This window comes from Lathyrus oleraceus, chromosome 3, assembly GCF_024323335.1.
Source record: "Lathyrus oleraceus cultivar Zhongwan6 chromosome 3, CAAS_Psat_ZW6_1.0, whole genome shotgun sequence".
Lineage (NCBI taxonomy): Eukaryota > Viridiplantae > Streptophyta > Magnoliopsida > Fabales > Fabaceae > Lathyrus > Lathyrus oleraceus.
In genome coordinates, this window is record NC_066581.1 from 61,502,122 (window position 1) to 61,527,891 (window position 25,770).

General features: G+C 41.7%; 4 protein-coding genes across 5 annotated transcripts; 2 read left to right on the forward strand and 2 right to left on the reverse strand.

Annotated features, from left to right (window-relative positions):
* Positions 1–4,839: 4,839 nt before the first annotated feature.
* LOC127129667 (uncharacterized) lies at positions 4,840–8,274 on the forward strand. The gene has a single exon (XM_051058813.1). The coding sequence runs from the start codon at positions 4,840–4,842 to the stop codon at positions 8,272–8,274; it is 3,435 nt and encodes a 1,144-aa protein (XP_050914770.1).
* A 2,511-nt stretch (positions 8,275–10,785) lies between these two features.
* Positions 10,786–14,505, reverse strand: LOC127132544 (uncharacterized). Of its 2 annotated transcripts, none has more exons than XM_051061499.1 (2): positions 13,344–14,505; positions 10,786–11,952 (listed from the first exon to the last, which is right to left on the reverse strand). In XM_051061499.1, the coding sequence occupies exons 1-2, from the start codon at positions 13,348–13,350 to the stop codon at positions 10,931–10,933; spliced, it is 1,029 nt and encodes a 342-aa protein (XP_050917456.1). In that variant the 5' UTR covers positions 13,351–14,505; the 3' UTR covers positions 10,786–10,930. The 2 variants fall into 2 exon arrangements, with proteins under 2 accessions (XP_050917456.1, XP_050917455.1); XM_051061498.1 differs by having other exon boundaries at positions 12,029–14,505.
* A 4,964-nt stretch (positions 14,506–19,469) lies between these two features.
* Positions 19,470–23,218, forward strand: LOC127132545 (uncharacterized). Its single transcript, XM_051061500.1, has 8 exons — positions 19,470–19,817; positions 19,901–19,960; positions 20,580–20,744; positions 21,492–21,674; positions 22,080–22,210; positions 22,363–22,531; positions 22,634–22,763; positions 22,857–23,218. The coding sequence occupies exons 1-8, from the start codon at positions 19,629–19,631 to the stop codon at positions 23,117–23,119; spliced, it is 1,290 nt and encodes a 429-aa protein (XP_050917457.1). The 5' UTR covers positions 19,470–19,628; the 3' UTR covers positions 23,120–23,218.
* Positions 23,219–23,381: 163 nt separating this feature from the next.
* On the reverse strand, positions 23,382–25,195 carry LOC127132546 (transcription factor PIF3). The gene is made up of 5 exons (XM_051061501.1): positions 24,562–25,195; positions 24,248–24,355; positions 24,082–24,147; positions 23,919–23,984; positions 23,382–23,822 (listed from the first exon to the last, which is right to left on the reverse strand). The coding sequence occupies exons 1-5, from the start codon at positions 25,039–25,041 to the stop codon at positions 23,532–23,534; spliced, it is 1,011 nt and encodes a 336-aa protein (XP_050917458.1). The 5' UTR covers positions 25,042–25,195; the 3' UTR covers positions 23,382–23,531.
* Between the last annotated feature and the right edge of the window lie 575 nt (positions 25,196–25,770).

A 25,770-nucleotide genomic window follows, 5' to 3' on the forward strand; every position in this document is an offset into this window, starting at 1 on the left:
CAAATTGTAATGGACGAAGAATGTCATGTCGATCATATTACAGTTACATGCTTTAGGTAAATTTAGATTAATTTTAGTAGATAGTATACTTAACTAAGCATTTTTTTAAAAACTTTACATTTAACACCGACATTTTTTTCAATCAACTATAGATTCGCCCAAATGATCAATCAATATTATTAAATGCGGGTCGACTATTGCAACAATATGTTAGAGATAATTATGTCAAAATTGAATAAGGGAGATTAAGGTGGATTAAAGAGCACCAAAGTGATATATGTGCTGAAGTGTACCAATGTTTACAGGATGTTTTGCATGTTGGAGAAACTAATGCAGGTACAAATTAATGTAGCATAAGTGTACAGTTTTAGATTAATAATTAGTTGTACTTCTAATGATAATCATTCATGTATTCTAATACTAATGCATTTCATGAATCACCATAGAAAATATTTGAAAAAGAACAATATTGCCATCATCGTTTATTAGCGGTCGTCGAGACATGACACAACGTTATGAATATGGCATGACTATTGTTCTTAATGGCAGTAAACCATATATTTTCTAACAATGACATACGATCCTTTTTGGAGTGAGATAACATCAGAACCTTTTCCTTTTCAAACACCGCAAGATCGTCCAGATTTTCTAACAAGAATATTTTGTTCGAATTCGAGTAATTAAAGGATGATGTTATTAATAAAGGAGTCTTGGGAAAGGTTAGAAGCCACATGTATGTCACTGAATTTCAAAAACGAGGACTGCCGCATGTTCATATGTTGTTGGTCTTAGAAAGTAACGACAAGTTGCGTGACCCAGAAGAGTATGATAGTATGGTAAAAGTAGAAATGCCTAAATTAGAATGTGAGCCACATTTACATGAAGCTGTTGTAAAACATATGATCCACGGACCTTGCGGCATAATCAACCGAAAGTCTCCATGTATGAAAGATGGACATTGTAAAAAAAAGGTATCCTAAATAATTCTTGGATGAAACACGTCAAGGCACTGACTTATATCCTGAGTATAAGAGAAGGTTTAATGAATCTATATCGTTAGGTAGAGATAGGTCTGTCGATAATAGATGGGTGGTTCCTTATAACCCTTGGTTACTATTAAAGTATGATTGTCACATCAATGTAGTGATTTGCAGTAGCATTAAAAGTATCAAGTATCTATACAAATATGTATATAAGGGCCCTGATCGTGTGACTATGGATGTTCATAAAGGATCATGCATGGATGAAGTTCAGCAATATGTTGATGCAAGATGGATGTGTGCTCCTAAGGCATTATGGAAAATATTTCGATTCACTCTTTACTAATTATATCCTTCGGTTGAAAGATTGCAGATCCACTTGTCGAACCGCTATCAAGTGCGCTTTTATGATCATCAACAAATTGCAGATGTGTTAAATAATGAACGCAACTCCAAAATAATGCTCACATAATTATTTGCATTGAATCTACGAGATCCACAAACAAGAAATTATCTATATAAAGAGATTCCAGAGCATTATTGTTGGAACAGAAGACAAGGAATGACATCGCAGGCAGTTAACAAGAAAAGTTATCGGGAGAATCTATACGGTATCACCTTCGGAGGGAGATAAGTTTTACTTGCGACTATGTTATCTCATGTCACAGGTCCAACCAGTTGGGAATATCTTCTTACAAATAATGTCACGACTTTCAATACATTTGAAAAACCAACTGATGATATGGGATTTTGTAAGACCCTAATTTTGACCCTAAGATCCCTCATGACATCATATCATTGCTCAATGCATTGCCTCAAGGATCATAGCATGTTTGGCTCCTTAACCCTATGGTTGGGACTTGTGTGAGTGTTTTGAAACCACCAAGCATGCTTGTATTATATATTATTGCTTTTCTTATTTTGATTACTAACAAAAAGCACAAAAATATGTCACTAACTCTTTTTGTTTTAAAGCTCAAGTGATCATGTGCTCCAATGCTCCTAGGAGGCTCCTAAGCTCAATGAAGTGGCTAGATGAAGATGAGAAAAAGCATGACAATGGTACACAAAGCTATTAATCATCATATATGTCTCCCAAGTATCTCAATTTTCCAATTTTATCAAGATAACCCAAAGGGCTTGAGGATTGTTTCCCAAGGAAACCCTAATTTCATTGTGCTTCAATTGTGCCTTGCTCATGAAGCAACCTCAACCTATGATCAAATTTAATCAAGGGAAGTTCTTTAATTAATTATTTTATGCATATATGAGCCTATGTGAGGCCCCTTAATCATTCATTCATCAAGATTTGAAGTTTGGCCTTGAGAAGTTGACCAGTCAAGTCATTTGACTAAACTGAAGATCATTGAGATACAACTTTTGATGTGTTTGTCAAATGAAGATGACCCCAAGAGAAAAAATGTTCTTAAGAACCATATGAACAACTTTAATGTTCATCAAAAATACATTTGAAACTTGTAAGGTCATAATTCATTTCAAAACATTATAGGTCATTTTGACTGAAACCCTAATTTTGGGTCAACTTCCCAAGGACCTAACTTCCTTAATTTTTATGATTTTGAGGTGGGACCAAATGCATTGGAAATATTAAGATGTCTAATTAAAATATTATGTTGGACAAAATTTCATGATCCTAAAATAAATACATGTGATAATACAAAACATTATAGGTCGCTTTGGACCTAAGTCATTGAATTTGAAAAGTGCCCAACTTCAAGTGCCAATAACTTTCTCATGAAAACTCCAAATGATGCAAAATTTAAGTCTAAATTTATCATACTGAAAAGATTTTACAACTTTGATGTTGGAGGTTTTTTCATTTTAAGCTTGCATCATAAAACATAGGGGATTGAAGATGCTTGCTTTTGGTGAAAATTTTCAAAGGGGAACTTAATCATGTTTTGTGACCAAACTTTCACAGCCAGTTTTCATTAATCTGCAAATGCCAAATGAATTTATGCCCAACATGACTTTTGTTCCTTATTTCAAGAGCTTTCCAACCATTACTCACATTAATTTTTTAGACTTTCCATGTGGGAGTTTCGAAGAGCTTTCTTTTTATGACCATTTTGGCATTTCATGATATAACTTGATGTGCAAGCTTGTGTAGTTCATTATGCACGACCAATTCATTTCCAGTTGAGCTCAACAAGGATTTGCACCCATCATTGGGCCTTACATGCGCCTGTACATGCCCATGCAAGGAGAATTCAAATCCCATGCACACGAGGGAACCATGCTTGCCAATCCATTTCAACTATAAATAAGTGTCCAATCTCCTCCATTTGGGAACAAAGTGGAGATTTGAATTGCTGCTGAATTGAAATCCCAACCTTCACTAAAGGAATTTTCAGTTTTCTCTTTCTCTTTCAAGCTTGAAATTCAACATCATTAGTTGATTTTCAAAGCTCAATTCCTTAACCTATCATCACCATCACACTTCCAGGGCAAAAGCAGATCAAGATCTTGGAGAATTCGTGGCATTTGAAGCTTCATTTCAGAGATAGAACCTCAAACTTTCTTGATCTAGATCTTGCAATACAATGTGATTTTCTTTGGTTTATGAGGTTTTCTAAAGTCCTCATACTTGAGGCAGGCCAGTGGTGGTCTTAATTGTTCAAATCGTGCCATTTCAGTTGACACACCATGATTTTCAAGCTCACATTTATCTCTAAATAGGAATGGTGAGGATGATCCATGGTTACAGTGGTGATGTACATCACCTCAACTTCATTTTGATGTCCTTTTTTTTTTTCATTACAATTCATTTTCCTGCGCGTGGTGGCCGGAAATGGTTAGATCACCGGAGAAGATGGTGGTTTCCACCACCATCCCCACATGTTTGAGCCCCAGCCATTGGATCGTGCCTAAACGTTATAATCGTGGCCATCCATTGTGATTACCTGTTTTAATGCAATGTGTTACGCGCTTAACTCAAGTGTATCATGTATCCGCGCCTTTGAGCCCTTGATGCCTTGCCACGTCAATTAATGAAATGATCTGATGGCGCTGGATTTTTTCTATTTTCCTTATTTTCTTTTAATTTTAGTTAATTCCTTTTATTTTCAAAAATTCATAAATATTTTATTGGAAGTCACAAAAATATGAGACCCATGCTAAAAAAATTCTTGAAAAATCTAGTTTCATATTTTAATTTTTGTTCTGGACTGGGCCATGACACTAGGCACAGCACGGCCCAATGCTCGCCAAGCCCACGTCCAAACGACCATGTCCAAACGACCACGAGGACACGTCAGGTGAACGACCGTCCGCCCGAAGAACGTCTCCCCGGCCCCTTAAATACGTGTCGGACAACGAGCGGGTCCTCCCCATACGATCTCCATCCACTCATCGTCAACCCACGCCGCGGACACCTAAGTTGTGTCGGGCAGAGCCATAACGGCATCTCACTCACCACGTCACCCAACTCCCCTATATTGTCTCCTTAGGGATAGGGGCAGTTGGACTAGGGGGCAGACCTTGGTCTAGGTCTTAACGCTTCTTACGCGTCCCCTGGCAGCTCCTCCTTGGGCCTAGCTAATCCAGCCCATTAGGAGCCTTGGCCCAGCGCTGGGGGCTCAATATAAATACCCCTTTCATGGCAAAGGGGCAGGTATTCTAACTCACACTCTGATAACCTCATTCTGTACCTTTTCTGACTTAAGCATTGGAGCACCTTGCAGGTACACCCCCCTCTCATTTCATTCTCCGGCCCATTCACCAAGACCTTGGAAGGCCCTCCTGATCAGGTAAGATCAGTGGCGCCGTCTGTGGGAACCAGCTATCCCCATCTTCATCAAACGAGGATCAAAAGCTCATTTATTTCTGTCCTTCCAACATGGCCGGAGAACAACATAGCGATCACAGCCGTCCCCTCGTCGACCACAATATGGACGACGGCCCGCCATCCCATGAAACGGACGCTCGGGACGGTCATCCATCCACCCCGTCTCCAGAGCCCCAAAACAACGGGGATGCCTCTCACGCCCACAATTTAGGGGCAGAGACATTTCATCCCATTCCCGTTCCCGTTGAAGGAGACGCCGTAATGATTGCCATGGTGAATGCCCTCAATCAGGCCGGTTCTATGCTCCACCAGCAACACGAACGAATCATGGCCCTCGAAGCCGAACGACAAGAGGCCCGACCCCAGCCGGTGAGTAGGATGCAACAACGTTCGGAGCCAACGAAGAAGCGAGGACGTCGCTCTCCAGAACCCCACGTCAGCAGGGCCCGCGCCCGTCGTGACGGTGGTCGAGCGGGAACATCACCAAGGCGCGGACGCAGCCCCGACAACAACGAACTGTCTCCCTTAAGGAGCGACGAGGAAGATTTGCATTGCCCCCTGTCTCGGGCAATAATGGAAGCCCCGCTCCCCAAAGGCATGGAGAAACCACCAAATCTAGCTGTGTACGACGGGACTACAGATCCCGACGATCACGTCGACAACGTCAACGCGATGCTCGACTACCGCAATGATATAACCGGGCACCTCAAATGCCGACTGTTCTCAACGACCCTCAGGAAAGGGGCCATGGCTTGGTACAAAAGCTTGGCCCCTGAGTCCATTACGTCATGGAGAGTCATGAGGTCCATGTTCACCAGGCACTTTACAGCTTCCCGTCGTCACCCCAAGACTGAGGCGACCCTTGAAGCCATAGTGCAGAAGAAGAATGAAACACTGCGCTCATACATCGAGCGATTCAACCAGGAAGCTGTCGAGGTAGATACCACCGAGCACATGAAGAAGTATCTCCTCGAGAGAGGTCTCTTGCCCGGCAGTGAACTTAGCAGAGCCGTAGGGATCGAGCCTCCCCGCACCTTAAACGAGCTCCTGCATAAAGCCCAGGCCTACATCAGATACGAGGAAAAGCAGGTGGCACACAATGCCCGCAGCGGACGTAACGCTGGGGAGACCGAGCACTCGAAACGCGAGGACACGAGCATTTCCCGTCGCAACGGAGACAAACGAAGAGAAGAAAGACCTCGCGAGCTCCGGGAAGGAAGAGGCCCCGCGGGCAGATATAGCGAGTACACCTTACTGACAGCTCCTCGAGAGCGTATCCTCGCAGAATGTATCAACTCTGAATTTAAGCAGGGCAGGGTCAGGTTCCCAAAACCGTCTGCACCAAAGCCCCACACCGACAAATCAAAGTACTGCCGGTTCCACAGAAGTCACGGGCACGTGACCGAAGACTGCGTCCACCTGAAGGATGCGATAGAAATTTTAATCCAAGAGGGGCACCTGAAGCAGTATACGAGGAAGAACGAAGCTCCCAGACACGGCGAGCCAGAGAAGAAGAGACCCCGGGGAGACACGCCCCCTGACAACTCTCCCTATCAAGTGGCCCTCTGCGTGTCACGACCGGAAGATTTCTTCCTCCCCGAACCATTGCCCGAGGGCAAGATCACTGCACTCAGCCCCTGGGAAAACTTCCCTACCACACTGGTGATATCAGGAGGAGGAACTAACGGGGAATCCGCGGCCCTCTCCGTCAAACGTAAGTTCGACGAACTCCTACTGACTGCCCCCGAGCAGAAAGCGACATTGACAAAATACCGGGGAAAATCCAACCCAATATCCTTCTTCCTGGAGGAACTCCCGGGCGGATCCCCGAACTCGGGCATCCCACTATTGATAAGGGCAAAGATGGCCCAATTCGACGTACGACGCATCCTGGTCGACCAAGGCAGCTCAGTGGATATCATGTACGTCCACCTCTTCAAGACTCTGAAGCTAGACAAGACCAACCTAGCCCCCTACGTCGGATCAGATCTCCAAGGATTCAACGGAGCAACAACCAGACCGTGGGGATATGTTGAGCTCCTCGTCACCTTCGGCGAACAGGAAACGGCCAGGGAAGTCAAAATCCAATTCCTGGTCGTAGACTGTCCGTCTCTCTACAATTGCATCTTTGGACGCCCGACACTGGCCGAACTCACCGCGGTCCCATCCACCGTCCACCTAAAGATGAAATACTACACCAAATTGGGACGTGTGGTCACCATCCATGGTGACATCGAAGCAGCCCGGCGATGCTACGACGCCGCAGTAAAAGGACAGGCCGTAGTCAGCACGAAGAGCAACTGCAACAACAAAAAACTCAGGACCGGGGATCCTGCCCGAGGAATCAACGCCATCGACCTCGACTGTCGCATCGGGCTGGACGAGACCGAAGAGGGGAGGTTCCCCAAGGAACGCTCTCTCGGACACCCGGTCCGACCAATCCCCGACGGAGAGTTCGAACTCATTCCTCTTGGGGACGATCCGGAAAGGACGGTGAAGATAGGTAAAGGACTACCCGAGGAAACAAGAGAAGAGCTAGTAGCATGCCTCAAAGAGAACTCGGACCTCTTCGCGTGGAATGCCGCAGAAATGCCCGGGCTGGACCCCGAGATCGCGTGTCATAAGCTAGCTTTAGACCGGGCAGCCAAGCCCATAGCACAGCGTAGACGCAAGCAATCGCCCGAAAAGGCAGAAGCTGCCGAGCGAGCTGTAAAAGACCTCTTAGAGGCAAATTTTATTTCTGAAGCCCAGTACACAACCTGGCTCTCTAATGTAGTCCTCGTTAAGAAAAATAATGGAAAATGGCGCATGTGTGTTGATTATACTGATCTTAATAGGGCTTGCCCGAAAGATGCTTTCCCCCTCCCTAATATAGACATGCTCGTTGACAACTCTGCAGGTTTTAAACTCTTGTCCTTCATGGACGCATATAGTGGATACAACCAGATCCCTATGTCGCCCACAGACAAGAAACACACAACGTTCATGACCCCAACGGGCAATTACTATTACAACGTGATGCCGTTCGGGCTCAAGAACGCTGGCGCTACATACCAACGCATGATGAACAAAGTCTTCAAGGACGAAATAGGGGACATGCTCGAAGTATACATGGACGACATGATCGTCAAATCACACGAGGAGACAACCCATGCTCGACACCTCGCGAAGGTATTCGAGCAGGCGAGACAGTGTAAAATGAGGTTCAACCCCGAAAAATGCACGTTCGGAGTCCGGGCAGGCAAGTTCCTCGGTTTCTATCTCACCGAAAGAGGGATAGAGGCCAACCCCGACAAATGCCGGGCATTCTCGGAGTTTCCGACCCCGAAAACCAAAAATCGATCCAGTCACTCAATGGAGTGCTCGCCTCACTCTCCCGTTTCATCGCCAAGTCCGCCCAGCACGCATTGCCATTCTTCAGACTCCTTCGCAAAGAGGCTACCTTCGACTGGACCGACGAATGCGAGCAAGCGTTACTCCATCTAAAGAAGGTTCTGTCCCAACCCCCGGTCTTATCACGGCCATCAGAACAGGAAACCCTATACTTATACCTATCCGTGGCAACCGAGGCCGTCAGCGCCGTTCTAATAAGAGAAACCGACGAAGGACAAAAACCCATCTATTTTACGAGTAAAGCACTCCAAGGCCCCGAGCTCCGATATCAGCAAATCGAAAAGGTCGCCCTGGCCCTCATCAACACAGCGAGGAGACTACGATATTACTTCCTCGCACACACGATAAAGGTGAGGACCGACCAGCCAATCAAACAGCTGCTCGGGCGCCCGGATATGGCCGGGAGGATGCTCAAATGGTCACTGGAACTCTCCGAATTCGACATACAATACGAAAGTAGGAAAGCCTTGAAAGCTCAGGCACTGGCCGACTTCGTCGCGGAGATGACCCACTGCCCGACTCCAGCAGAAAGCGCCCACAAATGGACGATCTTCGTCGATGGCGCCTCTAACACATCAGGCAGCGGGGCCGGGATCATCCTCGAAAATGAAGAAGGGATCCTGATAGAGGTATCATTAGCGCTAGCATTCCCAACATCAAACAACCAAGCCGAATACGAAGCCTTCCTCGCAGGCCTGAGGTTAGCCGAGGACCTGGGAGCAAAAGAGGTAAAAATATCCACCGACTCCCAGCTCGTGGCCTCACAAGTGCGAGGAGAATACCGAGCCAAGAACGACAACCTCCTCGAGTACTTGTCCCTCGTCAAAGAAAAACTTGATAGATTTGAAAAATGGGAAGTTCAACACATACCCCGCGAGCACAACACACGGGCAGACGTTCTCTCGAAACTAGCCAGCACGAGGAAAAAGGGTGGGAATAAATCAGTAATCCAAGAAATTCTCCCTCGGCCCAGCATCGACAAACTACCGCCTCCACTCGAGGTCAACGCTATTGGAGATGCCCGCTGTTGGATGACACCCATCTACAATTACCTCACACGAGACGAACTCCCGGCTGACCCGAAAGAGGCGACCACTGTCAAACGACGCGCATGCTCGTACGTACTCCTCGAAGGCAAACTCTACCGGAGAGGATTCTCCATCCCACTACTCAAATGCGTCGAGGAAGAGAAAGTCCCCGACATACTTGGAGAGATACACCGGGGAATTAACGCTCAACACCTCGGCGGACGATCGCTCGCACGAAAAGCCCTTCGAGCAGGCTACTACTGGCCGACCATGCAAAACGATTCGAAAGAGCACGTCAAAAGATGTGACAAATGCCAACGACATGCCGACATGCACCTCGCACCCCCGAACGACCTCAAATCACTGTCTTCCCCATGGCCCTTCGCGTGGTGGGGCATGGACATCCTCGGACCCTTCGTCACCGGATCATATCAGAATAAATACCTCATCGTCGGGGTGGATTACTTCACCAAATGGATCGAGGCGGAGGCACTGGCTAAAATAACCGCGCAGAACATTCTCCGGTTCTTCAAACGCAACATCCTCGCTCGGTTCGGTATACCCCAGGCACTTGTCACAGACAACGGGACACAATTCACGGACGGAGGATTCCAGGACTTCATCGCCAGCCTGGGCACCACACAGCATTTCACGTCTGTCGAGCATCCGCAGACGAACGGGCAAGCAGAGGCGGCCAATAGGGTAATCTTACGTGGCCTCAAACGCAGACTCGGTGAGGCAAAGAGGGCATGGGTCGAGGAGCTACATAGCGTGCTATGGGCCTACCGCACGACACCACATTCTACCACCGGGGAAACCCCGTTCCGACTAACTTACGGCACCGAGGCAGTCATCCCGGTGGAGATACGGGCGCCAACGAGGAGGACGGAGGAGCCCCTAGACGAGGAAATGAACGATGAAACCCTTAGAGCCGAGCTCGACCTAGTCGAGGAGATACGTTCCGAAGCAGCTCTCAGGGAAACAACCCTCAAACAAAAAATAGCACTACGCCATGACGCGAAAGTCATAAAAAGAGAGTTCCAGGTCGGCACCCTGGTCCTCAGAAGAAACCAGAAAAACCCGAGAGAGGGCAAACTGGCGGCCAACTGGGAAGGCCCTTACCGCGTCCGCGACAAAACGAGCAACGGGCCTATTACCTAGAAAACCTACAAGGAGAACAACTCGCTCGACCATGGAACGCAGAAAAACTTAGACAATATTACAGCTAAATACACCACGGGGAGACGTGGCAGGTACGACCACGCTCTTCGTCCCCAAAACCCCAGGGAGGAACCACGAGACCCGGGAACGATCCGGGGTCACATAACAAACACAACCCTCCCCGACGGTTGGGATCTTGACCAAGACTCAACGTCGAAGTACCAGTACTGGCAGGGCACCCAGCTCGCGATGGGAGGGCCCAAGCCTCGGGACCAGGGTTCGAACAACGGACCCGGGCCTCGATACCCACGGGCACAAAGCCCGACACTTCGTCGGTTCCCTAAACCGAGGAGATTAACAAAGTCGAGCAGAGTACGAACTCATACAAACAAGTATCAAACACAAACGAGCACAATGAATGATAACGTAAATATTCATACATTAAAAACGATAAGAGCGGCCGAAGCCAAGTACGCCCGAAGGCCATATTACAACGCCCGAAGGCCAAATACATAAGGCACGCAGGCCATGATAACTAAAATCAAAGAAAAACAAATAAACTAAGACTCCGCTCGGAGCACCTCTTCATCCTCTTCTTCTTCTCCCCCCAGCTCCTCCTCCGCTTCAAACGGGCAGATAATCTCACCATCCCGGACGCAGCAGTTATAGGCCGACCCTACTGTCACCAACTCAGGGTTCAGAAGCCCGAGCTGCTCGACAGCATTGTCGAAACCCTCTTTGAAGCAGGCCACGAGATCTTGGTTGAGAGTCCGAATATGCCCTAGCAGCTCACCGCGCGAACCAAGGGCGCGTTCCTCCTCGGTCTCATCTGCCAGAGGACGGACCTTTCCCTCGAGAGACTCAACCTGAGCCCGTAGGCCAGCGTTGTCCTCGGTCAGCTTCTGATGGTCGACCACCTGCTCCTCCAAGCTCGCCTTAGCAGCCTTCAACTGGTCCCTCTCCTTTTCCACCTCCTCCAGCTTCTGGCTCAGCCCTTCCTGCAGCTGATGCTCTTCTTTGTAGTCCGACAGATCTTTAGATAGTCTTTCCTTCTCCGTCCGAATCTGCAAAAGGGCATCCTCCAGCGAGGCGGTGGAGACCGAAGTGTCGGTCAAAACCATGGCCGTCTCCATCACCCGGATGACAGCAGCAATATCCCTGGCCAGATCTTTCCTCCGGGCAGCAACATCCTGGTCCAGAATAGCCTTGGCCTCAGGCGCAGGCACAGCAATCGACTCCTCGGCCTTGAAGAACGACCGTTCCACATAGCAGGGAGGTAGAAGATAGCTGCCCGGTCCATTCGAACTTCCTGGAGACGACCTGGTAAGGGCCCCAGCCGGACGCTTCCGTTTATGGAGGGGAGAAGCCGCTGGCGACGGACTGCTATCAGGAATGTTGATCGGGTTAGATCGAGGAGGAGAGGAAGGAATCACGCTCGCCGCCTGCGAGGGACTAGCCCCGGCATCGCCAGCAGTCTCCAAGGGACGGGCCACAGTTTTCTTCTTCTTCTTGGGCACCCGGTCAGGAGCGCCGACCTGATTCGCTAGCTTCAGCACCCGATCACGAGCATTGGGCATGGCACCTGCAAATAAATTACACACCAACATTAGCGAGCGAAGTCATAAACAGAAATAAAAAGCTAAACAAAGTCTGCCTACTCAATAACGCCAGAGCTTCCTCCTCGGTATCACACTCGAGCAGAGCCTTCGTATTGATATAACGCGCCTCGGTGATTAGTTCCCCGGCCTCATCCAGGTAGGGCACGCCCTGTCGATTCGCCCAGAACCCCAAGCTGAAGCTCTGCACGTAATCGACCAGCTTCTTGTACGCGAGCCTATCCTCCTCGCCGAGCATCGCATACTTGACTCGGTAATGCGCCGTGGAGAGATCGAAATGATCACGCTGCCACCTCAGCGGTATCTTCGACATCAGCGTCTCCTCCCCATTGGGTTTCCGCTGATAGTAGTATAGAGAGTGAAGGGCAGCCCGGGTAATCGGCATCACCACGTACCACCGGTTTTTGAAATGGCGAACAGAATCCTCGTACGTCTTGAACAGACGCACGGGCTGCTTGAAAGAAACCCAACTGTGGCGACCACGGGAACCGGACCTCTGGAGATGGAAAACGTGGAAGAAGAGAGCCCGGGTGCAACCAATGCCGAGGAACTGGCAAACTAACTCGAATGCCCGCATAAATGCGAGAGCATTAGGATGTAGTTGGGACGGCGCCAGCCGGAGCCACTTGAAGACCGACATCTGGAAGGAGTTGAAGGGCAGTCTAATCCCCGCCTCACGGAAAGCAAATTCATACATGGTGAACTGCTTCCCCGGGAAATGATGGCAAATGCGGTCTTCTTCCTTGGGGGCGCAGCAATACCAGTTTGGTGGATCCTCCCGGCTTATGGTCTCGACCATAGCGTAAGCAATGATGGCCTCGTCACAGAAGTCTGATTCCTCCTCCAAGGGCTCGTCCGCAACCCATGAGAAGTCGACCTGCCCGGAAGAGGAGGCGTGTTCGGTACCATCTCGGACACTCCCATCCCCGACAGGGAGACGAGCGATTGTCGCGTCTTCGGTGGAGGACCCAGAATCTTCCCTCCTCGGTCGTAAGCGCCCGGTAGCACCTGAAACGCAGACAGAAAGAGTGAATTCGACGTCATATCAAATCCACCCTTCCACCGCAGGTCAAGTGAAAGGGCGTAGCGGCGACGGACACTAACCGTGCTCAACTCGGTGACGCGCGCATTCTATGGAGACCGGGCATAAACTTCATACAGCCTATGCAAGTATTGCCCGGCATATGAAATTTATGCCCGGTACAGCATGATCCCAACCCTATTTTCTACCATCTAATATACACCTACAGTCCACTACACTATTCCTAAGTTAAACCTAACCACATTTCTACAAAAATAGCATGCGTTTGACAGAAAACAACAAGGAAAAACAGTGGATCACAGTGGAAAATCATACCTGACATAGTTAAGTTGAAAGGGGTACGGTGGTGCCCGAGCAGAAGACGGTGGTTCAGATAGGAGGACGGGCGGAGACGGCGGTCCAGACGGTAGAGCGAGCAAACGAGGGAGAATGTGGAGAACTCCGGTGAACGTGTGAGCGAAAAAAGTGGAAATGAAGTTACTCAACCCCTTTTTTATAGGGCTTGGCACGTGGACCAACACGCTAGGTCATCATTGCCTAGCCTGCCTACGCCGTCTTTGCACACGAAACGAAGCGACCCCACTAATTCTGAGACACGTCTATCAAAGATAAGAAACTGAAACGACCCGAGCACCTATCCGTCTCCTCGACTCACCAAGACGCCACCTCCCCGCGTCATACCCACGTTTACCACAAGGAAGGTGCAGACCAACCGATCACCTCCATCCCCGACATTCCTGGAGAAAGGGTCGGTCATGAACAGGTCTGTTACGACCTCACCTGTCTAACGATCAAGCTTCCCCATCGTCTCGGGGAACCCTTAGTTGAAACATAAGTCATCTCTCTGGCTCAGAGACTCGACTTGGGGGGCTCCTGTTCTGGACTGGGCCATGACACTAGGCACGGCACGGCCCAATGCTCGCCAAGCCCACGTCCAAACGACCATGTCCAAACGACCACGAGGACACGTCAGGTGAACGACCGTCCGCCCGAAGAACGTCTCCCCGGCCCCTTAAATACGTGTCGGACAACGAGCGGGTCCTCCCCATACGATCTCCATCCACTCATCGTCAACCCACGCCGCGGACACCTAAGTTGTGTCGGGCAGAGCCATAACGGCATCTCACTCACCACGTCACCCAACTCCCCTATATTGTCTCCTTAGGGATAGGGGCAGTTGGACCAGGGGGCAGACCTTGGTCTAGGTCTTAACGCTTCTTACGCGTCCCCTGGCAGCTCCTCCTTGGGCCTAGCTAATCCAGCCCATTAGGAGCCTTGGCCCAGCGCTGGGGGCTCAATATAAATACCCCTTTCATGGCAAAGGGGCAGGTATTCTAACTCACACTCTGATAACCTCATTCTGTACCTTTTCTGACTTAAGCATTGGAGCACCTTGCAGGTACACCCCCCTCTCATTTCATTCTCCGGCCCATTCACCAAGACCTTGGAAGGCCCTCCTGATCAGGTAAGATCAATTTTTAATTATTTTTGTGACTTCATTTAATATTTTTTGTGAATTATTTGATTTTTAATAGTTTTAATTCATTTTTAATTACTTTCTGATATTTGAAAAATCCAAAAATATTTTCCTAACACATATGGATCATGATAAGTCAATGAAAAATAGTCTCATCAATTTCTTATTTGATTTGAGATTTATTTGAGATTTTAATTCATATTGTGTTATTTTTATTGTTTTTATTTGTTTTTAAATAGATTCTGATTTAAAAAATTATTGAGAAAATTTGTCAAAGTTTGTTTGACCATGTTAGACCTATGAGAATTTAATTGGACCTGTTGAAGTTGATTTGAATTAAATTTGAGGTTTGACCATATTTTGTTTATTTTATTTTGTATTTATTTTTAATTCAAAAATTACCAAAAAAATATGGTTGACTTGTTGACTTGTAATCTTCATTTCTCTTCTGTTTGGCATTGGTTGATAATGATTTGATTCATTTTTGACCAGTTGAGTTTGATACTTTCCATCCATTTCATCTTCATCCCTTTCTTTTCATAATTTGGCCAATGAGTTAATGACTTATGGTTGGTCTTGACAAATGAGAGGTTTAACCTTCTTTGATCCAAACCAAACTCAACTTGATCCAAGATCAAGTGAGTTATTTTGTGTCCAAGATAGGTTGCTTCTTGGTCAAGCAAAAAACCTAAAGTCCATACAAGGCCCTTCCCCTTTTGTTTTGGCATGACAAGTTTTAGGAGCTTGTCTTACTAGTCATGATCTCTAACTTGTGTTTATTTGCCTATAGTTTTATTGACCGACCTCAGATAGGTGCGACTACTACATTAGTCCACTTACGATTGCTTAACATAGCGCTACATTGTCTTATGACAAACTAACATAACCATACTAATTACTAACTTTAATTTGAGCATTTAATTTCTTGCAATTTACTTTAATGTCATTTATTTCTTGCTCATTTATTCATATTGCTTTTTATTTTGCTCACTTGAGCACATATTTTATGTTTATGTCATTTTCCTTTTGCTCATTTGAGCTCATTATTGTATATAAATATATTGTTGTCTTGTGTTTGTTTTGTGTGAACCTAATGCAAAAAGGAGAAAGGACTTAGAATTAGGACATACCCATGCTTAAAGGAGTTCAAGAGCAACTAGGCCTCATGTTGCCTTTAGAATGCTAAATTTGTTGAAGAGTAACTAGGCCTCATGCCTTTAGAATGCTAAGTTTCAAAGTTGACTTTAAAGGACTTCTAATCTAAACTTATTCTTTGTCCATTCCCCTTATTATGTTGTGAACTTTTTGATGTTTGCTCTTGTGTGATAGGGATTCCATCTTGATATAGTAAAGAGGACCATTGTCATGAATAGCCAAGTTAAGAGAGACAAGCCAAATGGAGAGCCTAGGAGCTTGAATCTAAATTGTGTGATTGCTTGTGTGTGCTAAGTCCAAAGGAAAGGAGCATCTTGAATCATCTATATGATTTCAAGAAAAGGAACTCCAAGGGTTTTATCTTCTCTCTTATCTTTGCATGCTTTAGGACTAGCCCTTCTCTTCTTCTCCTCACTCTAACCCAAGCCAAAATCTTTTCTTCCAAAACTTTGACATTGTTTTCAAACTAGAAACCTAGGCCTTATGCCTTTGATTTTTTCAAAACCATTTTCATTAATACTCATTGTGAATAAATCTTAACTCAACTTTAACTTCACTTTGAAAATAAATATAACTTGTAAATACAACTCACTTCAAGTTGTTTTTGTGGTTCCAATGACCACTTTGTTAAAGCCTTTTTCATAAAAATTAGTCATAGGTTTGAGTTATCATAGTGGTTGATGTAAATCTCACCTTATCCTTAATGATTGGATTATAAGTCTTCCATACTTATTATAGGGTTAACCCTTGACTAGTATGTTGAAGCTCTCCTCACATGGTGGATTGTTGGTTTAGGTTGAGTTTTCTCCCTTTGATAACAAAAGACGTTAAGGCTTTTGGTCAAATCAATTCACCAATACTTGTGATTTTTACCCCGAACTACGAGGTTTTGATCCTACCTTTGTGATGGTACGTAGGCAATGGGTTCATTCATTCAAACAACAAATTTGTAAATATAATATATTCTCTTCTCATCCCTCCAATCTTTTGCACATATTTTCACAAATACCAACCTACAACACATATTTGCAAAAAGGGTTCCCTTAGAGTACTAAGGATGTTTTGGGTGCGTAAAACCTTCCCATTTCATAACCAACCCCCTTACCCAGGTCTCTGACATTTTTATTAGTTTTTTTTTATTTGATAAAACTTCTTACTTGGCTTTTGTTCGCTTTTTAGCCTTTCCTTTGGATAAATAAAAGTGCGGTGGCGACTCGAATTGTATATTTACTTTTGGTTTAGTCAATAAACCTAAAGATAATGAAAACCCCGCTACAGATTTCTAGAGACTAATCATAGTATTCGTGATTGTTTGGTTGAGGCTACGAGTCTCCGTATGCCATATGCTTTACAGAGGTTATTCGTGACGATTTTAATATTTTGTGAACCTACTGATGTTAGAGGCCTTTGGAATGAGTTTTTTAAACATATGGCAGAGGATTATCAAATAACAAACAAAGTCGTGGAATCAGACTTGACTAATATGTTGTTGAAGGACTTGAATGAACTCTTAAGCCTGCACGATAAAAAAATTGAAGATTATAATCTCCCATCTTTAATCCCTAATACAGTAGACGGAGATGCAATTCCAAGTGTCATACAAGAGGAGTTAGCGGTCGATATCCCCAATGAAGATATTGAATATGTTGTTAAGTTAAATAATGATCAAATGATTGCATTCAAAACTATTATGAATGTAATTGTTCAAAAACATAATGGAGTATTTTTTGTTGATGGTCCAGGAGGAACAGGTAAAACATTCATTTATCGAACATTAATGGCAAGTTTAAGAAGTAAAGGATAAATTATCTTAGCAACTGCATCATCTGGTATAGCTGCAACATTGTTACCTGGTGGTAGAACTGCACACTCTCGATTTAAGATACCTATTGATATACAACCGAATTCCATTTATGGTATTCAAAAGAAAAAAGATCTTGCAAATCTCATTAGAGTTGTTGCCGTAATAATTTGGGATGAAGCCTTAATGACAAACAAAAATTGCTTGGAAGCCTTAGATCGATCATTACAAGACATTTTTTAGCAACAGTGCTCCATTTGGTGGAAAAGTTCTGATCATGGGGGGAGATTTTCATCAAGTTCTTTCTGTTATAAGAAAAGATACTAAGGCACAAATGATTTCAACGTGTATTGTTCAATCTCATTTATGGGCTCATACTAAGATTTTGCGTTTGTGTCAAAATATGCGATAATTGCATGATCAAGAGTTTACAGAATTTCTTATGCGCATTGGTGATGGTGTTGAACCTACCAAACCAGATGACATGGTGATGTTACCTTCACAAATTGCAATCCCATGGGAAGGTGTACATTCCATACAAGTACTTATCCAACATATTTTCTCCGATTTAGAATTGCATGGTTGTGATGCCCTATATATGGTACAAAGAGCTATTTTGAAACCAACAAATAATGATGTCCAAAAATTGAATGATATGATTATCGACCAGTTTCTAGGAAAATGACATAATTTGTTGTCGTTTGACAAGGTTGAAGGTGATAATCATAATTTATACCAGCAAGAATTTTTAAACTCAATTGCAGAAGGTAATTTGCCACGACATATTCTAAAGAAAAAAAGGGTGCACCATTGATGTTGTTACGAAATTTAGATCCTAAATATGGATTGTGTAATGGGACACAGTTATTATGTTGTGGTTTATTTATGAATATGTTGGATATGAAACTTTTGACAGGAAATAATGCAGGAAAATGAGCTTTTTTGCCCAAAATTAAAATAAAAACATCAGCGAGTGATGAATTGCCTTTTGTCCTTAGTAGAAAGCAGTTTCCTGTGTGACTAAGTTTTGCCATTACAATAAATAAACCACAAGGACAAACCATTCAAAATGTTGGAATATATCTTACATAACATGTTTTTAGTCATGAATAGTTATATGTGGCTTTATCTAGGGATGTTTCCCAGGCTACGACAAGAGTTTTAAATAGGGAAGGAAAATTGAAAGGAGAAGAAGGTGACTACACAAAAAATGTAGTCTTTAAACCAATTATTTTATCGCACCCATAGATATTTATTAAGCACATTAAAAAAATTGCTCACACATTGATTCCCATTTTGGTTACACGACATACCAAGATTATATTGTATTCTTTATATCATAACTAAATATAATTTTCTTTTGCTTTAATAAATAGCCAAACTAGAACACAATGAAATTTTCCAATTATGTAAGGAGATGATAAATGGATGTAAGAATTGATTCAAATCTTTATAAGGTAAAAAAAAATTATATTACACTACTTAAAAATAATTATAGAAAAAAAAATACTTCGAATAAAAATTTCAGATTCGACATTTCTCTTAAAAAAAAACATCATTAATTATACAATATCAATAATATTTTACATTCTTGATTGAATATAATTTTAAATATCTTTATTTAACGATTTTCAAAATTTAATAATATTATTTTTATTGTGGCATACCAAACTTCATTAAAAGAAACACACAGTGCACTAAACAAAGCTGACAACAAGGAGAAAGGGAATGAATAAGTTACTCCCTCCGTTTCTTTTTAAGTGTCATATTTTGAGTTTTTACAGCTAATCATTATCGTTACTTTTCAAATAATAATTCTTCTTTTACCTATAATACCCTTAATTATTTATTACATTCACTTTACTTTTTCTCTCTCTGTAATTATTATCTAGGAGCAATTTTGATAAAATTGCAATTAATACTACCTTGAACTTTGCAAATGACATTTAAAAAAGAAACTAATTTTTTTTTATAAAAAAAAGTGACACTTATGAAGATAAGGAGGGAATAGTTTTTATAATATAGAAACATGTTTAGATGGATGGAATAGGAACGTGACATAGGAAAATGGAATGAATACGCCATAGCAACAAGGAGAAAGGGTCGAGTGAAGAAAACAGTGTAAAACGAAGTGATTAATCGTTGTTAGAATAATCGCGTTTGGAAAATGGATTCGAATGTAAGAGATTTCATAGCAAAGGAAGTTCCCGATTGGAACGACGAAGTAATCGCCGTTGCTCGATTCAAGGCATTTTCCGGTCAAAGATCCGATTGGCAACCAAATTTCCTTTTCTGGAGAGATTTGATCATCAAAATCGCTTCCCATTTTCGTTTCCTCCTCATTCGACCTTCTCAGGTACTTGCTACTAACTAGGGTTTTTCCAATTTCCCTCTTTTTTTGTACTCTGTTCCCTCTTACCTTAAATTGGTTATTTTTAGGTCAAGAATGATTGGTTTAATCGAGGAGGATTAACCCCTTTGTGCATCGATGATGTTCTGGTGAGTGTCACTCACTCATATCTTTCTGTTATAAGCATGCTATTTTACATATGTTTGATTCTGTGGGGAAAAAAATTGATTTTCAATGAATTGATTGTGTTAAAATTGATTGGGACTAAAAGTGACTTGAAGTTAAAATAATTTATGTTTGAATACACTCCTATAAAAATGGGATGAACAGAAATCACTTTAGACTCAAAAGCTATCATTTGTAGAATCAATTCAAGAAAGCATAATCAATTTTACTTGAGAGCAACCAAACATATCAGAATCAATTATACACATTCAGAATCAATTATGAGTGCTCCAAACGTGAAACCAAGCATACATTTTGTTGTGTATAACTTATTTCTTGCAATTACATAGAATTCACGATGGTTAAACTTAATTTGATACGCAACTTCAGCTGTTTGCTTTAGGACATGTTTGTATGGAGGGTTTTGGAGGTTTAAGTCTATATATATTTTGATATGATAGATGATTATATCACATTTCAATCCCACTTAATTTATTTTTGGAATCATTTTAAAGCTTCCTTAATTTAGAAAAGAAAGATAAGACATTCATCCAAACACACCTTAGTGTTCTTTTTTTGTTTTTACATTTTATCATTTTTCAGTCTCTAATGTATAATGAAGGTGACATCACAAGGCCTGGGGATCTTGTTGATCCAACGAGTGGAAGATTCTCTCAACTAGTCCGGAAAGTGACCAACTTAATATCCAGACCAGCTGCACCGGATATCATGGCTGAAGAATCCGTGGTCCTAACTCCTCTGCTTAAGGTTGTTAGCAATCCGTTTTTCTTTTTGTTTTGTTTTTTTGTTTTCCTTTTGTTTATTTTATGCGTGTGTTTGGTTTACCTTGTTCATTTTGTTATTAAGATTGACCAACATATATTTCGTAAACACGACCACCCTTGTAGAGTTTATTTCAAATTTTCATTGAAGAATGGTTCCATGTCAATATTCTTATACTTTGTACACATCAGAAGCATCTAAGGTCTCTGAGAAGTTTGGCATTTGTTTGATATCTTTCAAATTGGATAAATCAAACACTTATAAGTTATAACATTGATCAATCTATATTCTCGCAATCTAATGTCTGACATCTATTGCCCTTACCAATTTTGAGATAGAAAGCTAAATATCATATTGAGATATTACACACAAAAATCACTAGTCAACAATGGAATTTGTTACCTATTATAGTTCCAAACAAATTTCACATTAATGAATTCTTCCTCATAAACTTATTCTCCCAGGAGTTTATTTTATTAAATCCTTATGATATTTAAGCTGGATGCACTCCAAACTGTTTAATAACTCTGCCGCACAAGGACTGTGTGCAATGATTCATTTCCATGGTGTATGGACGTCTGATCTCAGCAACTGTCCATGTTTGCTTTAATGCAATACTGGTGCTAGCAAGTCAATTAAGTTTGGAGGATTGGGCTAAAATTTCCTTTGTTTAAGTATGCTAGACATTTTCGATATATAACTCAGATTAGTGTTCTGTTTCTTCATATGTAGGATAAGGCTGCTGAGGTTGTAAAACATCTATCAGAAAGTCACTGGAATTCATCTTGTATCATCACAATGAAGAAATTTCAGGAGATATGTGGAGGGCCTGACGAAGCTTCTGTAATGTTGAGGTATCTGTCAGGGCGTAGAACAGCACAGTATCTGTCCATCCTTAAGAATGAATTTGTAGAGGTATTAAAACTTTCTAAAGTTATTCTTATGATCAGAAAAAACCAGTTGTTTCGTTCTCCACTCTGGGCAAGGTTTTTTCTTCAAATACATAACATGTGTGTCCGTCAACTTTTGATATTTCTAATAAATTAATAGTAATTCTGATAGTCATTTTTTTATAAGCGGTTAGTATGATAGTTGTTATGTTAGTATTTTCGCCTTTGCCAGGGATCAAACCATGGTCTTTTAACTCCTTCACTCCTGTTGTCCTTGCACAGCTACAAACCGAGCTGACATTCAGGGACTCCGATAATCATTAATACTGGCCCGGATTTTTCCCTTACTGCAGGGGAATTATCATTTATCAAGGCTGATTAAATTTTTATGCCTGAAATGCTTGTTTTACATCCCTTTTGAATTTGACAGGGGGTAAAAGTTTTGCTCTCAGAAGCAGCATTATCCGGCGTCTCTAATTTAGATTGTGATGTACTGTACTTGATTTGGACAATCGAGAAGCTTCAGCAACAATTAGATGTGATTGATAGGCGTTGTGAATTGTAAGTTTATTGTATGAATTGTAAGTTTATATGTATCTTGAAGTGTATTTTAAATAATTAAATGATAATGAAGAATTAAAATAAAACTATTTCCCTTTAGTAGATTATTTCTGAAGGACTAAAAGCGTTTCCTCAAATATTGTTTCTATTAGGTCAAGAAAATCAGCAGTGGCTTCTCTACATTCCGGGAACAGAAAAATAGCTCTCAGGTATGCAAGGGAGCTGAAGTTGGCCACCCAGAGTAGAGAAAAATGTTCATCACTTTTGAATAGAGTAGAGGAAGTACTCGGTGTTATTGTTGATGCCGAGTCAACAAAAAAGGTACAACTTGTATCAAATTGATCAGTTTATATCATATTCAATTTATTACACTGAACTGCATATTGTCTTTGTTATAACACGAAATCCATTATTTGTTATCAGGTTTCTGAAGCTATGCAGATTGGAGCACACGCAATGAAAGAAAATAAGATAAGCATGGAAGATGTTGATCTTTGTTTAAGAGATGTCCAAGAGAACATTGATTCACAGAAGGAAATTGAAAAGGCACTAGGTATATTTTATCATATCTTTTGTGACTCGTATTATTCTGAAATCAACAATTACTAGGGTTTGAATTTTTAAGCATGCTGGTTTTTGGATGCAGAGCAAACTCCATCATACACAGATATTGATGATGAAGATATTGAAGAGGAACTCGAAGAGTTAGAGCTGGCTCTTGAGAAAGAGGCTCAAGCTCATACACCGGAAAAGACTAGTACCAGTGAAGAAGGAACTGCAACTTTGGAAGCCTCTGAATTACTTAGTGAAACTCTCTCAAATCTCAAACTTTCAGACAATACAGTAGGAAAGTCAAGAACCACTCGGACAACGTCAAAAGGAGAGAAAACGGCAAATTTAGCAATGTAAACCAATAGTTTAAAAGTGAAAAGAGTTCAATGACTACATATTATTTGTAAAAGATTGTAAAATTTGATTGAATGCAGTATAAAATATGTTTATATGTTAGAGTATGTCTTTTTTGTTAACCCATAAAATGATTAAAACCTTTCGACCTCATCGGCCGCAAATTTTTCTCACGACTTATGCTCTTTGAGCAACTATGAGACCAATCTTGGAGTTTGCACGAAACATATGTCTGAGCTCTCTTCGTGATTTCAAGAATCAAACATAGAATTTTCTCAACATGCAGTTGTTATTATACAATCAAATACATTTCTGTAAGATGTTAACCAACTTTACACTTGCCTTAAACAAGCCTAATCTTTCTATTGTCATCTAGTTTTCCTTTCCTTCGAATCTCTACATGAATGCTCATTAGTTACTGAAAAGAGGTTGGTGCAGTGGAAGAGTTTCCAATGACAGGAACTGTGAAAGGTGCATTATGAATTGACATTGGTGGTGGTAATTGGTTGGAAAAACCAAACATCTGAACTCTGATGTTGTTATTATCATCTGTGACACCATTATTCATTTGTGGAATAGGAAACTGTACTTGTGGCCTGAAACCCATCAAATGTTGTGCATTCATATTCATATTCATATGATGTGTTGGTGGTAACATCATAAGATGATTAAGTGGCATACAAAGTCCTCTACACATTGTCATAATCTGCATTATCATAATTCATAACATTAATACAAAGACTATATAGTATAATCTCAATTTGAATAATGTTACATAGAAAAAAGACATGAATTTTTTTACCTGTAGCTGAAGCTTGAGGGTCTTGAGATAATCAATGGCATCATCAAGCATTGAAGCCTCGTCCATCTATAACAAATACAAAGCAAAACATTTATATAACTAAATTAAAACAGCTAATGTTCAACAAGATCTTTCTTGTCAGAAAAAACTAATGTTTACATACCTTATTGCAATTTGGTATGAGCTCTTTCAATATACGTATTTTCTCGTTGATTTTATCTCTTCTCTTCTGCAAACAACTATATATCAGTTTCATGAAATTAACTTGCATACATTAATACAAATATTTCTTTTTATTTTTCTATTCATATTTTAAAAATGTTCCTCACCCTTTCTGTTAAAGTATGACTCTTTGCACTCTTGTAGCTTCTCTTGATTCTGTTTCCTTCACGAGCTGGCTTCGCTTTCAACATATTTTCTGAGGTTTCTTCCTCATTCTGCAGCATCAAAAAATCGAGCTTAGTTAGGAATGATGGTACACTACTATAACACCAGAACTTCATATTAAATATGTGTCTGGTATCTGATACGAGCTAGTGCTGACATGTTGTCGTGTCTCGTGTGCCCGTGTATGTGTCTGTGTCAGTGATTCATTGTAATTAACTTTAAAAAATGACTTATGGTTTATTATTATTCCACTTACATCACTAAAATATGGCGAGTCATAATTCTCCTCATGATCTCTGAAACCAAAGTTTGGATCATTTGAGGCTTCAAGTGAACATGCAGAAGAAGATTCTGGTTCATTACATACTTCAATATCACTAGCTTTTCTCTTTTCTCTAATTCCAAAAGCACTACTATGGTTATCAGCAGCTTCAGAGTGTTCATCAAGGGTTGGTAGCAGTTCTTTCTCTTGTACTCTTTCTGAAGATAATACATTTCTTGAACTGTTTTGTCGATGAGTTGGTTTGAGAAACACTGCAGGTACAGAGAAATTTGAGAAGTTCACTTTTTCTGTTTTTTGATATTCACACCCTCCTTGCTGTAACTTGGTTGTTTCTATTTGGCTTGAAGTTTCTAGTCTTGGTTTTTTGAAGGGTGTTAAATATGTGAACATGTGAGTATTGTTCTTGGTTTGTGAGGATTGAAAATCAACGTAAGAGGAACTGGAATCAAACATGATAAGAAGAACAAGCTTATGTTGTTTGTAACTAAAGGAAAATGTTGTGTCTTTAATAAGATGAATATGAATAGAGAAAAATGTTATATATAAGAATCCATGTGGTGTATCTTTAAGGCTAGTTAGGTGTGGTACATCTCAAATTTAATTCCTAGTACTATGTGCAATAATAATTTTAGAGATTCTCACAAATTAATAGTATGACATTGTAGCTTTGTATTTGTCGTTTTGTGTTGATTTGGAATTTGGAATCAAGAGAGGATGTGGATCATTGCTCACCACCACTTTTTTCTTTTAAATATTTAAAATGATATCTAAATAATTTATATAATAAAAACTATACAACAAACAAAGAGTAAGTTACGTCACTGTATTTATTCAAACGATAAAATTAATCATTTTAAAAATTATATTTATTGATTTAAAAGATACTATAATAATGAGTATATTTTGTCAATCGAACTAAAGAGAATCAAACTGCCTTATGCTACGATATAAATTTAATTTAACTTACGATCAACTCAAACATAAATCTATTATGTTTTAATCTTACCATTACAAACGAGTTTCTCTTCCTCACACATAGAGTTTCAATTTTAGTCTTCTCAAATCACTCCTAACAGTACCGCATCTTCTTCGTCGGATACATTTTGCCTCTTCTTCTCCAATCTTATACTCTCTTATATTCTTTCTTTTTCACGTTGTCATATTTATACAACTGTTCTATCT